Below are 15636 nucleotides of genomic sequence, written 5' to 3'. Positions count from 1 at the left end.
TCAGCACGCTGTCGGAAAATAGCCGACCTACAAGCCTTTTCAGGCTTCAGGGTTACGCAAAAGGAAAGATGCCCCCCAAAAACTGGCATTGGTAAAGTTCCATGCTAAATTCTTGATGTACAGCAACGTGTGTGTGTGTGGGTGCATGTGTGTGTGTGCGTGCGTGCGTGCGTGTGTGTGTGTGTGCGTTACCTTCAGTGAAGGGTTCCCAGTTGTAGTATCGACCCATGAACTCTTGGTTGTTGAAGGCCGAACACTGGACGGACCTGGAGTCCAGTGGACCAGCACACACCTACACACACACACACACACACACACACACACACACACACACAGAAACCACACCGTTAATAACATGCACGCACACGAGCACGCACACACACACACACACACACACACACACACAGCTGTGCGCTGCTGTATTTTACAGCATATGGAAACGATAAATTTCCTGGCAGTGCAACTGCTTCTATAAATCCAGCCAGCGCTCTCTCTCTCTCTCTCTCTCTCTCTCTCTCTCTCTCTCTCTCTCTCTCTCTCTCACTCTGCTGCATTCATACACGCCTGTATAGAAATAGAATGCACACATTATGAGCGCACGTCACACATACAGTACAACTTAATTTGTGTGTGCGTGTGTGTATGTGTGTGTGGGGGGGGGGGGGGGGGGGGGGAGATGCCCCTGGAGATCGCTTGTTGACGGCCTATGCCCCAGAAGGGGTAGTAGTAAGTAAGGGGGGGAGGGGGGGGGGGGGCATGAATGTGTTTAAATGTACATACGTGTAATTCGTGTGTGTGTATATGTCTAAAATAGGTCCATACATATATATATATATATATTATTATGGTGAACTCTTATGCACGTGCGCACACATACTGTGCACACGCACACACACACACATGCGCGCACACACAGACACACACGCACGCACGCACACACACCCCGACAACATTCTTAGATTTCTTCACTCTTCATCGTACAAATCTCATCCTCTCTTTTCCTTCATCGGCGGTTCGTTACGCTTGTATGCTTGTCACCAGCTGCCACACACACAGGCACGCACGCACACACACGCACATGCACGCACACGCACGCACACACACACACACACACACACACACACACACACGCACAAGCACACACACACACGCACACACACGCACACACATCCTTGTTTCCCATGTGAACTTCTCGCTGTGAAAAAAAACCCCACTTGACATGAAGTCTGCCAGCGGTGGATTTAGACATGAGCGACATGGGCAGCCGCCAACGGGAGGGGCGCCATCTTGGGGCAGAGGGGGAGAGAACGCACTCACACATTGGATTTATGCATTTTATTAAAAATACCAAAAGCATGTACATTATTATCAGCGATGTATGATAATCGGTCATCACAAAATGTCTTCGGTAGCCTATGGACTGGAGAAATGTGCATGGCATTATTTAAAGTTATATTCAGTGATTTCACTTAATTCAAATATCACTTATTTTTTTGTTTTGTTGTGATAATCCTCTCTACTATAGAGTGTGCTGACCATATAAGGAGTTCCTCCCTGTCCCCAGTTAACCCCTGGGGGTCAAAAAACCTTAGGTTTCGTTTTTGGCTCTCTATCCTGATTGGATGAAAGGCTTAGGTCCCAGCCAAAAACGAAACCTAAGGTTTTTTGAGTGAAATCACTGAATATACCTTTAACAAATTTTGGGCGGGAACCCCTTTTGGTGTTAGCATTATGTTATGCTTTAGCTATTGAAAAATAGCAGATCTACAAGCTCGTAGCGCGCCACTCGGTGGCGCGCTACGAGCTTGTAGATCTGCTATTTTTGAAAAATCGAAGAACGACTGACATAGAAACATGGCTTTTTCAGAAAACTGTCAGGATGTAGAAGACATTTTTAGAATCTGATCTCAGGTCAGAATGAAAACTGTCAGGATGTAGAAGACATTTTTAGAATCTGATCTCGGGTCAGAATGGGTTAAATAAACTAGAAATACGAGGAAATGACAGAGGGAGAAATCAACTTTTAACGACCACCCGTCAGGAGTTTTCATGTTGCGCGGTTAGACTACGCCATTAGTAGGCCTATTATTGCCATCACCTGGGTGGGTCAGTCGTGTAACATTGACATTAAAGGAGAATTCCATACTAAAAGGCTTTCTTACCTTTCTTTGTAGTTGTTACGTCCCCACCAAAGAGGTCCAGGTGTTATTTTGTGCAAAAGCTCCTTATTGGCTATTTCCCCTACCATAAGCCGTAAATGAATTGCATTGAATTGAATGGGAATTGAATGGTGCTATGGGGTGTTGTGCTAATTCGCTTATTTCCATCACTCAAAATTATAATTTCTTTGTATATATACTCTCTTCATAATGTAAATAATATCCCAAGCGGCACAGTTTACTACTTCTTTCGATGGAAATAAGCGAACTAGCATAACACCCCATAGCCCCATTCAATTCCCATTCAAGGCAATGCAATTAATTGAGGGCTTATGGTAGGGGAAATAGCCAATAAGGAGTTTTTGCACAAAAAAACACCTGGACCTCTTTGGTGGGGACGTAACAACTACAAAGAAAGGTAAGAAAGATAAGAAAGCATTCTAGCATGGAATTCTCCTTTAAGCTGTGCATGTGTTCAACAACACAGCCATGCAAAATAACATTGGCAGCCATGAGGTGGCGAAAGCTAACAACAGCTAAACTATTTGGATTGGCGTTGGACGATCGCTTTTTGGGGAGGGACTTGTTAGCGAAGGGCTAATTGTCAGCTAAGTGTGTGGCGGGGCACCCTGTGGGGCGAATGAGTGGTCAGATGGGTGGGCCGCTGTATTCAGAGGTCAGATGGGTGGGCCGCTGTATTCAGAGGTCAGATGGGTGGGCTGCTGTATTCAGTGGTCAGATGGGTGGGCTGCTGTATTCAGTGGTCAGATGGGTGGGCCGCTGTATTCAGTGGTCAGATGGGTGGGCTGTATTCAGTGGTCAGATGGGTGGGCCGCTGTATTCAGTGGTCAGATGGGTGGGCTGCTGTATTCAGTGGTCAGATGGGTGGGCTGCTGTATTCAGTGGTCAGATGGGTGGGCCGCTGTATTCAGTGGTCAGATGGGTGGGCTGTATTCAGTGGTCAGATGGGTGGGCTGCTGTATTCAGTGGTCAGATGGGTGGGCTGCTGTATTCAGTGGTCAGATGGGTGGGCCGCTGTATTCAGTGGTCAGATGGGTGGGCCGCTGTATTCAGTGGTCAGATGGGTGGGCTGCTGTATTCAGTGGTCAGATGGGTGGGCTGCTGTATTCAGTGGTCAGATGGGTGGGCCGCTGTATTCAGTGGTCAGATGGGTGGGCCGCTGTATTCAGTGGTCAGATGGGTGGGCCGCTGTATTCAGTGGTCAGATGGGTGGGCTGTATTCAGTGGTCAGATGGGTGGGCTGCTGTATTCAGTGGTCAGATGGGTGGGCTGCGTTTCAGATCCTTTTCAAGTGGGCCCTGGGGCACTGATCCAGAAAAGGGGTGGGACGTTCTGGGAACCAGTGAACTCAGACCATCTGAATATCGTCAAAGAGTCAAAGATGGCATGTTCAAAGGCCTGGCGTCTATTATTCTTAATGTTTTTTTATGTGGCTTTCGCCTTTATTTTTATATTTTTTTATGGAGGGACAGACAGTACAGGCTGACAGGAAATGGGGAGAGAGATGGGGGGTGGGGGGGGGGGTTGACTTGACATGCAGTAAAGGCCGTCGGGATCGGGAGTCGAACCCGCGGCACACTCACTGCCAGACTGGACTACCAGCCAAGGTGCCTGGACCGCTGAGCCACGGCCCAGGCCCTGGCATCATATTATTGTTGGATCCCCTCCCTGACACCAGCAAGTTCCCCTCTTATCTCTGTATATATCTAGGCTCTCTCCCTATACGTTATATTACTGCAAGAACCCCTTTGCTCTCCCTCTCCCTCCTCATTTTCCTTATTCTCCCTTTCTTGAAAAAAATGGTCGTGGTTTGTGCGTGAAAAAACTAATTCCACCCACTTTTCTTGCACCTGTAAAGCAGTAAGTAAAGCCTCGCCGAGCCGTGTGGCCCCACAGGTCAGGTCAGGAGCCTAATATCTCCTGTTTCTGTGGCGTGAGGAGACTTGGTGCACAAGTTCATGCATGACGCTACAGGGCAGTGGCGTGCACAGACATTTAGAGGGGCAGGTGCTCAAGTGAAAAAAAGGGCACCTTGTGCAGCGCATCTTGGGGGCGGGAACCCATTTTGGTGCTTTATAGCTATTGAAAAATAGCAGATCTACAAGCTCATAGCGCGCCACCGAGTGGCGCGCTACGAGCTTGTAGGTCTGCTATTTCTCTTTAATCGAAGAACCACTGACATAGAAACATAGCTTTAGATTGTGGGGGACTAAATAATATAGTAGAAGCGTTTTTTTATCAAGATTTGATCAATGTCACCGCATGGTCCACACACTACAAATTAAGAAAAAATAAATAAATAAACTTTTTTTAAGAGCACACTAGGGGTGCCCCTAGTGTCTATCTGTGCACGCCACTGCTACAGGGATTTCACCCCCCTACCTCCCAAATCCGACCCTTGATGCCGACAGAGTGCCAAGCGGGGAGAAGGGCACCGGGTCCTGCTTCTTTTTATAGTCGTTTTGCTATATGACCCCCGGCCCGGGGGATTGAACCCTCCATGACCTCCCAAATCTCAGGTCAGACACTCTAAACCGCTACTGAGCTGTAAACCAGCAACGTGACAGAAGTACCGTACCGCCACTACCCTGAATGCTTAACCCATTTCGGGCCGAGAAAAGGTTCCACAGATGTCTTCTAAAATCATGACAGTTTTCTGAAAACCCCATGTTTCTATGGCAGTGGGTGCTCAACCTTTTTCATGTCAAGGACCCACAGAATTATCTCTATTGGGCCACGCCGGACCCCCATCTCAAAATATGTAGTTCTAGGGACCCCTCCAGAAGCAAATATTTGAGTTAAAAATGTTCGCTCTGAAATATATATATTCAAAGATTTGCGGCACCTTTTCACGACTTTTCAAAAAAATAGCAGACCTACAAGCTTGTAGCGCGCCACTCGGTGGCGCGCTATGAGCTTGTAGATCTGCTATTTTTCAATAGCTAAAAGTACAACATAATGTTTAGTTAAAACACCAAAGGGGGTTGCCGTACAGAATGGCTTAAAGGAGTTCACCCAAAACAGGACGTATTGTCTGGCAATTAGGCCACACACCCCATGAAGCCATGGAGTCTTTTGTCTCTGGCGCATTCCTAAAGCCAATCATTTGATGACTGGGATGGCTGCTCAGTAGGAGGCTCAGAAGGATTTGACGCCTTGTCGGTCGTCAAATTATTGGAATGCGACAAATCTAAAAAAGTGTGTAATTGATAGAAAATAATAAGTCATGTTTTGGGTGTACTTCTTCTCCCATTAGCCGTCGTGTATGAAACTTCTATAAGTTTTTCCGACTCCACTTATGCCTCAACAATAGTTGCACAGTCGACCGCTTGGAAGGACTGTGTGTGTGTGTGTGTGTGTGTGTGTGTGTGTGTGTGTGTGTGTGTGAGAGACTGTGTGTGTGTGTGCGTGGGGGGGGGGGGGGGTACATGAACTCAGGAGAGCAGAGTTCTGTTAGCCTGAGGTAAGGGGAAGCAGGGGAATGTATCGTTAAAGGGTGCAAACTGTTGTTTGTCCAAACCCGTTCTCTTTCCGGAACTGGGGGAGAAAAAAGAAGCACCTCAGTGTTGTTATTATTTAGTCACAACACCACTTTGACGAAGTGAGGGGCGCTCTTATCATCATGGCGTAAGACAGACACCAGGCCTATTTTCTCAGACACTACGACAATTCTCCATTCATTGTCAAATGGGAATTGAACCATTCTGACCTGAGATCAGATTCTAAAAAATGTCTTCTACATCCTGACAGTTTTCTGAAAAAGCTATGTTTCTATGTCAGTCGTTCCTACAAGCTCGTAGTGCGCCACTCGGTGGCGCGCTACGAGCTTGTAGTTCTGCTATTTTTCAATAGCTAAAGCATAACATGATGGGTTAGGCTTCGGTATAGGATCACCAGCTGTGAGCTGTGAGCTGAAAGCTCTATATTTTAGCTAGTTTTGCGCCACAGTTGCGCAACGACACTCTTGAAACAATGAAGTAGTGGGGGCAGCGGGGGATTCATTTATAGGGAACAGAAACAAGAAGAAAAACACACAAAACAATAACATGGAGAATGCAACATTTTCTGACAGCGACCATTTCTGCACGACAGCCATGAAACCTCAGACTCTGTTACAGTCACGGCTATATAGCTCTGGCTCAGCTCGTTGGTCACGCACAGAACCGCCAGAGATAAATAGTGTTGACAAGACATGAAAATTGCCGGCTAATAAGTTGAGGTCATTCACATGATATTAATATTGGGACAGATTCGCGAGGGCTTTTAAACAGACGGATGGAGGGTGGAGGAGGGGGGGATCTGGATGAGCGACGCACAGATGAGGAACGTGTCCTCCTGGGAACACTTCTCACATCTGCGTTTCCACTGGGAAAGCCCAAGTGACGCATCCCATCATGATCACTGTCCCCTCTCGCTCTCTCTCTTTCTCTGTGTGCGTGCGTGCGTTCATGTGCGTGCACGTAAGGAATGTGTCTCAATGTGATGCTTTCACCTCAGGGACAACTAAAGAGACACTCAAGATGCAAGCACGCACACACACACGCACGCACGCACGCACGCACGCACGCACGCACGCACGCACGCACACACACACACACACACTGGAAGTGGGTGTGGCCCGTGCAGAGAGGGCGACAGCTTTTAGCACATTCTGATGGCGTCACACAAGCATCCCATCCAGTAATAAAATGTAATAGAGTGAATGGTTTAGCCTACATCTAAGGGACTGTTACTCACCATGTAGGCCTTTGACACGGAGAGAAAACATAGCCGATGACACACAGTGATAAAGCACAGCCCATAAGACCTTAGGAAGTGGTTTAGGAAGTGGTCTGTCACCCTAAATCCTAGTTCCACACCTCCCTCTGCTATACCAGTGGGACAGTGGCCTTATTGGGCGTTCCACCGACTTCACGTTACATCTAAACTCATGTACACCTATTGCTATGTTGATGCACGTTACATCTAAACTCATGTACACACTGCGCTGGATGAATGTGCAATGTCTAAACATGTAGATATCTTTTGTTGATTTGTCTTTCGTTCTGAATTTAACTAAAATGACGATGAATATATAACTAACAAACATCGCATGGATGCACCTGGGACGTATCCTCAGTGATGTATCCCAAGGTCATCACCTGGGACGTATCCTCAGTGATGTATCCCAAGGTCATCACCTGGGACGTATCCTCAGTGATGTATCCCAAGGTCATCACCTGGGACGTATCCTCAGTGATGTATCCCAAGGTCATCACCTGGGACGTATCCTCAGTGATGTATCCCAAGGTCATCACCTGGGACGTATCCTCAGTGATGTAACCCAAGGTCATCACCTGGGACGTATCCTCAGTGATGTATCCCAAGGTCATCACCTGGGACGTATCCTCAGTGATGTATCCCAAGGTCATCACCTGGGACGTATCCTCAGTGATGTAACCCAAGGTCATCACCTGGGACGTATCCTCAGTGATGTATCCCAAGGTCATCACCTGGGACGTATCCTCAGTGATGTATCCCAAGGTCATCACCTGGGACGTATCCTCAGTGATGTATCCCAAGGTCATCACCTGGGACGTATCCTCAGTGATGTAACCCAAGGTCATCACCTGGGACGTATCCTCAGTGATGTATCCCAAGGTCATCACCTGGGACGTATCCTCAGTGATGTATCCTATAAGGTCATCACCTGGGATGTATCCTCAGTGATGTATCCCAAGGTCATCACCTTGGACGTATCCTCAGTGATGTATCCCAAGGTCATCACCTGGTACGTATCCTCAGTGATGTATCCCAAGGTCATCACCTGGGACGTATCCTCAGTGATGTATCCCAAGGTCATCACCTGGGACGTATCCTCAGTGATGTATCCCAAGGTCATCACCTGGGACGTATCCTCAGTGATGTATCCCAAGGTCATCACCTGGGACGTATCCTCAGTGATGTATCCCAAGGTCATCACCTGGGACGTATCCTCAGTGATGTATCCCAAGGTCATCAGGGTTTCGGGTCTCTCGAACATCATACCCCTCACTCAGGTGACCCAGCTGGGGTGATCAAGTCCCGATTTACGTCCCAGTAGCTACCCGCAGTCAGTCCCACTAGGCTTTCACCAAGGCCACACAATCCGTTGCTCTGGAACTACTCTGCCAGGACTGGGAGAACCAGATTTTGGCACGTGGAGAGACTACAGGCTCTGTGGGTTGACTCCTGTCCGGGTCCACTCCTACGTCTCACCAGGTTCACTCCTACGTCTCACCAGGCCCACTCCTACGTCTCACCAGGCCCACTCCTACGTCTCACCAGGTCCACTCCTACGTCTCACCAGGTCCACTCCTACGTCTGACCAGGCCCACTCCTACGTCTCACCAGGTCCACTCCTACAGTACGTCTCACCAGGTCCACTCCTACGTCTCACCAGGTCCACTCCTACGTCTCACCAGGTCCACTCCTACGTCTCACCAGGCCCACTCCTACGTCTCACCAGGTCCACTCCTACGTCTCACCAGGTCCACTCCTACGTCTCACCAGGCCCACTCCTACGTCTCACCAGGTCCACTCCTACAGTACGTCTCACCAGGTCCACTCCTACGTCTCACCAGGTCCACTCCTACGTCTCACCAGGTCCACTCCTACGTCTCACCAGGTCCACTCCTACGTCTCACCAGGTTCACTCCTACGTCTCACCAGGTCCACTCCTACGTCTCACCAGGTCCACTCCTACGTCTCACCAGGTCCACTCCTTTTTTTTTTATTTATTTTTTTTTTCCCACGATTTTGTAACCCATTTTTCACCCCTGTGTCAATCATCCTGTGATGTGATCCTGGGCTCTACACACCCTCCGCCAACCTAGGGAGAGCAACGGACTTAACTCATGCTTCCTTCATGCTTGAGTGTCCAAGTTGCTCCTTTACACCTGACAGGGGGGAGTTTCCCTGGTTGGACGTAGCGCGTGGAAGGAACACGTTATTCCAACCAGTTCCTTTCCCCTCCATCAGGCGTCCCGGCTGGCCAGGGGGAGGCAGTTTAGAGGTCCACTCCTACGTCTCACCAGGCCCAGGAGCTGTGCGTTGCGCCAGACTCCCGGGCACCGGACACTTCATTCAAGAGTGGTGGATTATAATGGCCCTCCTAATGGCCTCCCCGAGGGCTTTTTGGGCTTCCTCCTGACGGAGGACACAGGCTGTGGCGCCGACCCACACGGCTCACCCGGGTGCCGTCTACATCCCGTCTGTCACCGGTCTCTCTCCGGTGGTCACCGGACTACACCCGGTTACTTGTCACATACATCTTTTGCTTTACAAGTATCTGGTTTACAAATTCAATAGTGTACGCTGCAGGGGTTCCTCCGTCTGTCCCAAATAAATGTTCTCTCTCTCCGTCCCACCGTGTCTCGGTTCAATAAGCAAACAGCAGGTACAGAAAAACACACACACAACTTCAAACACATTTAAACGGCACACTGTTCAAAGCAGACACAACGTTTTACGCCACGCACTGCAACACTGGACTGACTCCAGAGAGAGAGAGGGGGGGGGGATACAGGGATGAGAATGAAAGTATATTAACTGAGAGATTGTATTTCTTTGTCCAGCTGGTTGAGAAAGAAAGAAAGACACGCACGCACGCACACACACACACACACACACACACACACACACACACACACACACACACACTAGCAGGGGTGCAGCGCTCCAGCAGTGAATAAACACACTCTCACGGACGTGAAGACACAACAGCCGGTATGCGAGCATGGACACACAGAAACACTCTTCAGCCCACCCTCTGTCTTAGCTTGTAAGTAGCCTTGCCGAGCCATGAGGCCCATAGCCAGGGCAGTGAGCCTATCTCCTGTTTCTGTAGCCATGAGGCCCATAGCCAGGGCAGTGAGCCTATCTCCTGTTTCTGTAGCCATGAGGCCCATAGGGCAGGAGCCTATCTCCTGTTTCTGTAGCCATGGGGCCCATAGGGCAGGAGCCTATCTGCTGTTTCTGTAGCCATGAGGCTCATAGGGCAGGAGCCTATGTCCTGTTTCTGTAGCCATGAGGCCCATATAGGACAGGAGCCTATCTCCTGTTTCTGTAGCCATGAGGGCCCATAGGGCAGGAGCCTATCTGCTGTTTCTGTAGCCATGAGGCCCATAGGACAGGAGCCTATCTCCTGTTTCTGTAGCCATGGTGCCCATAGGACAGGAGCCTATCTGCTGTTTCTGTAGCCATGAGGCCCATAGCCAAGGCAGGAGCCTATCTCCTGTTTCTGTAGCCATGAGGCCCATAGCCAAGGCAGGAGCCTATCTCCTGTTTCTGTAGCCATGAGGCCCATAGCCAGGGCAGGAGCCTATCTGCTGTTTCTGTAGCCATGAGGCCCATAGGGGCAGGAGCCTATCTCCTGTTTCTGTAGCCATGAGGCCCATAGGGGCAGGAGCCTATCTCCTGTTTCTGTAGCGTGAGGTAGCTTGATGTACAAGTACACATGACGCTAGTATGTCGCAGGGACTGACCCCCCCAATCCAACCCTTGATGCTGAGTGTCAAGCAGGGAGGCACTGGGTCCCATTTTTACAGGCCGGGGATCGAACCCCGACCTCCCCGTCTCAGGGCGGACACTCTAACCACAAGGCCACTGAGCTGGTGCTTAGCTTGTCTTAGCTTGTAGATCGGCTAATGATCCCCTCAGAATAGGGAGGCTATGGGGTTCAAGTCGTTAATGGAAAATAAATAAAATCACACCTGTGTGAAGTGAGGGGCGCTCTTATCATCGTATTGTATCATAACACATCATCTCATTCTGGCCAATCACAATTTGTGTTAGGACAACGTCTGTGTTAGGACAACGTCTGTGCCTCAAAGCTGGACATAAGAGCCATCAGAAAACAAATCCTATCACACAAAGATGTCGTGCCCCCCCCCCCTCCCCCCCCCCGGGACCCGGGACGCCCCCCCCCCCCCCCCCCCCTACTTAAACTCTATACTTAGTGGAGTGGGTTCTCCAGGGCTCTGCATTAGGCCCCTTCCTGTTTTCACTCTACGGCTTTTACACTGATTACCCTGTTTGTTGACACACTGGGGCTATATCAGTACCTTCTGTGATGTCACAATGCCAGCGGTGGACACTGGACAGTACCTAAATACATTTAGTTGAGCACCAGTGGTGGATAAAAGTACTACCTTTTTTTCTTACTTAAAAATATCACTACTGCAATGTAGAAGTACAAGTAAAAGTCCGGAATTACAAATTTACTATGAGTATACAGAAAGTAAGTAGTGAATGTATTTAAAGTAAGTATTATGCAGAATGTCCCATTTCAAGTTTTCAAATGCATACAAATCTTTCGAAAATAGCAGATCTACAAGCTCACAATGCGTCGCGGATGCCACACATTGTGAGCTTGTAGATCTGCTATTTTCAAACAGCCAAAAAATATGACTGAAGTGGTGCCAGCCACGTACAGTACCACTTCCAAGCAGAACAGGACGATGACATAATTGTCTTTTCTGAAGTTGAACGGAACGTGTTTATATTAGTCTACTCTCAGCGGGCAACAACTGTGCCGCGGTCTGCTTTCATGAAGCCGGATCGTAAAGTTAATGCGACAATTGAAGCCTCTTATCGTGTGTGTCTGAGTGTGTGTGTGTCTGAGTGTGTGTCTGAGTGTGTCTGAGTGTGTCTGAGTGTGTGTGTGTGTGTGTGTGTGTCTGAGTGTGTGTGTGTGTGTGTGTGTGTGTGTGTGTGTGTGTGTGTGTGTGTGTGTGTCACATTCTCGCCAAAAACCAGAAATCATTGGTGGATGGCAGCATATTAAAGGAGGCGAAGCTTCCAGACGTCCAACACCACGGGATGAGAAAGCTCTGGAATTATGACACGCAGACGGCAGCGGCCGATGGATTTATGAATGGAATATAATTCATAGCTGTGCAGAGCGATAAATGATTTGTATTATGTACTGTAGCGACTACAGTAGCCTGAAAGAATCCCAGCTTTCCAAGAACTAAGAGATTTAAACTAGTGCTGGAAACCAACGCTGGTTCACCAACCTACGTGCCCTCCTCCCCTCCCCCCCCTTCCTCCTGCATGAGAAAACAGCAGAGGACACTGACCTCGCCTCACCAGGCTTTCCATCTCAGAGGAAAGCCTGCTCTCTGTTCCAAAAGGGCCGTGTGATCCGGTCGGGAGCGGATGATATGGTTACGTCATGTTGTAGTCATTGTTTTGTAGTCATCAGGATGATATGGTTACGTCATGTTGTAGTCATTGTTTTGTAGTCATCAGGATGATATCTTTACGTCATGTTGTAGTCATTGTTTTGTAGTCATCAGGATGATATCGTTACGTCATGTTGTAGTCATTGTTTTGTAGTCATCAGGATGATATGGTTACGTCATGTTGTAGTCATTGTTTTGTAGTCATCAGGATGATATCGTTACGTCATGTTGTAGTCATTGTTTTGTAGTCATCAGGATGATATCTTTACGTCATGTTGTAGTATTGTTTTGTAGTCATCAGGATGCTATCTTTACGTCATGTTGTAGTCATTGTTTTGTAGTCATCAGGATGATATCGTTACGTCATGTTGTAGTCATTGTTTTGTAGTCATCAGGATGATATCGTTACGTCATGTTGTAGTATTGTTTTGTAGTCATCAGGATGATATCGTTACGTCATGTTGTAGTATTGTTTTGTAGTCATCAGGATGATATCGTTACGTCATGTTGTAGTATTGTTTTGTAGTCATCAGGATGATATCGTTATGTCATGTTGTAGTCATTGTTTTGTAGTCATCAGGATGATATGGTTACGTCATGTTGTAGTATTGTTTTGTAGTCATCAGGATGATATCTTTACGTCATGTTGTAGTATTGTTTTGTAGTCATCAGGATGATATCGTTACGTCATGTTGTAGTCATTGTTTTGTAGTCATCAGGATGATATGGTTACGTCATGTTGTAGTCATTGTTTTGTAGTCATCAGGATGATATCGTTACGTCATGTTGTAGTCATTGTTTTGTAGTCATCAGGATGATATCTTTACGTCATGTTGTAGTGTTGTTTTGTAGTCATCAGGATGATATCGTTACGTCATGTTGTAGTATTGTTTTGTAGTCATCAGGATGATATCGCTACGTCATGTTGTAGTCATTGTTTTGTAGTCATCAGGATGATATCGTTACGTCATGTTGTAGTCATTGTTTTGTAGTCATCAGGATGATATCGTTACTTCATGTTGTAGTCATTGTTTTGTAGCCATCAGGATGATATCTTTACGTGATGATGTATTGTTTTGTAGTCATCAGGATGATATGGATACGTCTTGTTGTAGTATTGTTTTGTAGTCATCAGGATGATATGGTTACGTCATGTTGTAGTCATTGTTTTGTAGTCATCAGGATGATATGGTTACGTCATGTTGTAGTATTGTTTTGTAGTCATCAGGATGATATGGTTACGTCATGTTGTAGTCATTGTTTTGTAGTCATCAGGATGATATGGTTACGTCATGTTGTAGTATTGTTTTGTAGTCATCAGGATGATATCGTTACGTCATGTTGTAGTATTGTTTTGTAGTCATCAGGATGATATCGTTACGTCATGTTGTAGTATTGTTTTGTAGTCATCAGGATGATATCGTTACGTCTTGTTGTAGTATTGTTTTGTAGTCATCAGGATGATATCGTTACGTCTTGTTGTAGTATTGTTTTGTAGTCATCAGGATGATATCGTTACGTCATGTTGTAGTATTGTTTGTGTAGGGGTAATCTAAGGAGTTGTAGTAGACACCGAGTAATCTAAGCGGTGGATATTGCTCTTTTCTTCATGTCTTTATGTATGTAAATTGTCTTGTTCTTTGTGTTATGTCAAATGTGTGTATATGTGTTCTGCATACTTGGCTGCTGGGTCGACAAAGCCAAATTTCAGTGTGAACTGACAATAAAGTACTATATCATATCATATCATATCATATCATATAGTCCTCAGGCAGGAACAATCAAACAGAACTTCCTTTTCCCTCAAACCGGAAGAATAACAATAAAAGCTCTCGTAGCCTGTTGCTTTTATTGAGAAAGTTAAAGGAGGTTTCCGGAAGATTGATGACTACAAAACAATACTACAACATGACGTAGCGATATCATCCGCTCCCGACCGGATCATGAACCCGAGATGGAATGGTGCCGCTCAGGCTGTGGGAACACTGACGTCACCTGATTTGGAGCGACGCCCCTCTGCACTCTGATTGGTTAGGAAAATATACAAGGTTCACTCCCAGTCTCCCACTCCTATACCAGATTCCATGGGTCGTTCGCCCAGGCTTTTCTTTAGGGGCGCTATCGCCTCCTATGCCCAGCTTTCCGGTTTGTGTGAACACAAACATCGGCTTGTGATTGGCTGATCACCACCATAGCGACGATTTGATTGGCTGAGCAAAGTATACATATTGAAGATGAGAGACAGAAAAGTATCAAACTGGCTGGTCCTTGAAATAGGCTCTAACTATGCACAGCAGCAGCCATATTGGACAGAAATTGGGCCTCTCTCTTCCTTAGCAGTTATTATACAAATTAAGGCTCTGTTCCGTTTAGTGTAACACATTGGTTCTGAAATGTTATTAAATTCAAGGACCTCCCCCTCAGAGTTCCACACCCATAAGTGGCCATTAGGAACCACCTCGAGGGACCATGTGTTTCCAGTGAGCCAATATAGCAGCACACTGACTCTGTTTGACCAGAATGGAACAGAGCCTTCATTAGCATCATTGGTAACACCTGCGAAGGAAATACACAGAGTAGGCCCAATATCCTTTCCAATAATGGCTGCAGCAGTCCATTAGAGCCCCCAAAAGGTTGGGGGTCCCCCTGGTCTGATGCATATATCACACCGGGTGGTCCATGACATTTAATCTAGGACTAACTACGCAAAAGAAAACAAGTCCTGTCCTGTGTGAGGCGCTGTTCGGACACCCGCCCGCCCGCCCGCCCTCCCCTTCACCCTCGACCCTGTCACCCTTCAGGCCAGAGGCCAACCCGCCCCCCCAAGGTCTAACTTTAAAAAGCGTCCACGAGGCACATTCACTTCCACGGCAGTCCAGGCCACACAGGTGCTGCAACGCAACAATATACATGTCCTGAGAATAACCTCTGTCTGTCTGTCTGAGCAGCACAACAACATCCATTCTGCAGACAGACAGACAGACAGACAGACAAGACTCCTTTTGTCCAACATTCCACTTGACTCAGTAACGTGTCTTATTACACGCACACACAAACGCACGCACGCAAGCAAGCACGCACGCACGCACGCACGCACGCACGCACGCAAGTGACAGCTAAATCTGTTTAACCTCTCTTTTTCTACCACCAACTATACTTCTCTCTCTCTCTCTGTCTCTCCCTATCTGACTCTCTCACCGCGGACCAGTACTTAAGGATAAAAGGGTGTGCATTTACTGTATTTCATAGGC

General features: G+C 47.4%; 1 protein-coding gene across 1 annotated transcript in view; it reads right to left on the bottom strand.

The window, feature by feature from the left end:
- adamtsl4 (ADAMTS-like 4) overlaps positions 1-15636 on the bottom strand; it is a 110921-nt gene that overhangs the window by 35909 nt on the left and 59376 nt on the right. Inside the window, exon 6 of the mRNA XM_083761124.1 lies at positions 193-292. Coding sequence (XP_083617250.1) covers positions 193-292 — 100 coding nt within the window. The remainder of the gene's footprint in view (positions 1-192; positions 293-15636) is intronic.

Source organism: Protomyctophum parallelum (genome assembly GCF_964188405.1).
Source record: "Protomyctophum parallelum genome assembly, chromosome: 3".
Lineage (NCBI taxonomy): Eukaryota > Metazoa > Chordata > Actinopteri > Myctophiformes > Myctophidae > Protomyctophum > Protomyctophum parallelum.
The sequence above is the reverse complement of the archived record's forward strand: the minus strand, read 5'-3'. Positions and strand labels throughout refer to the sequence as shown.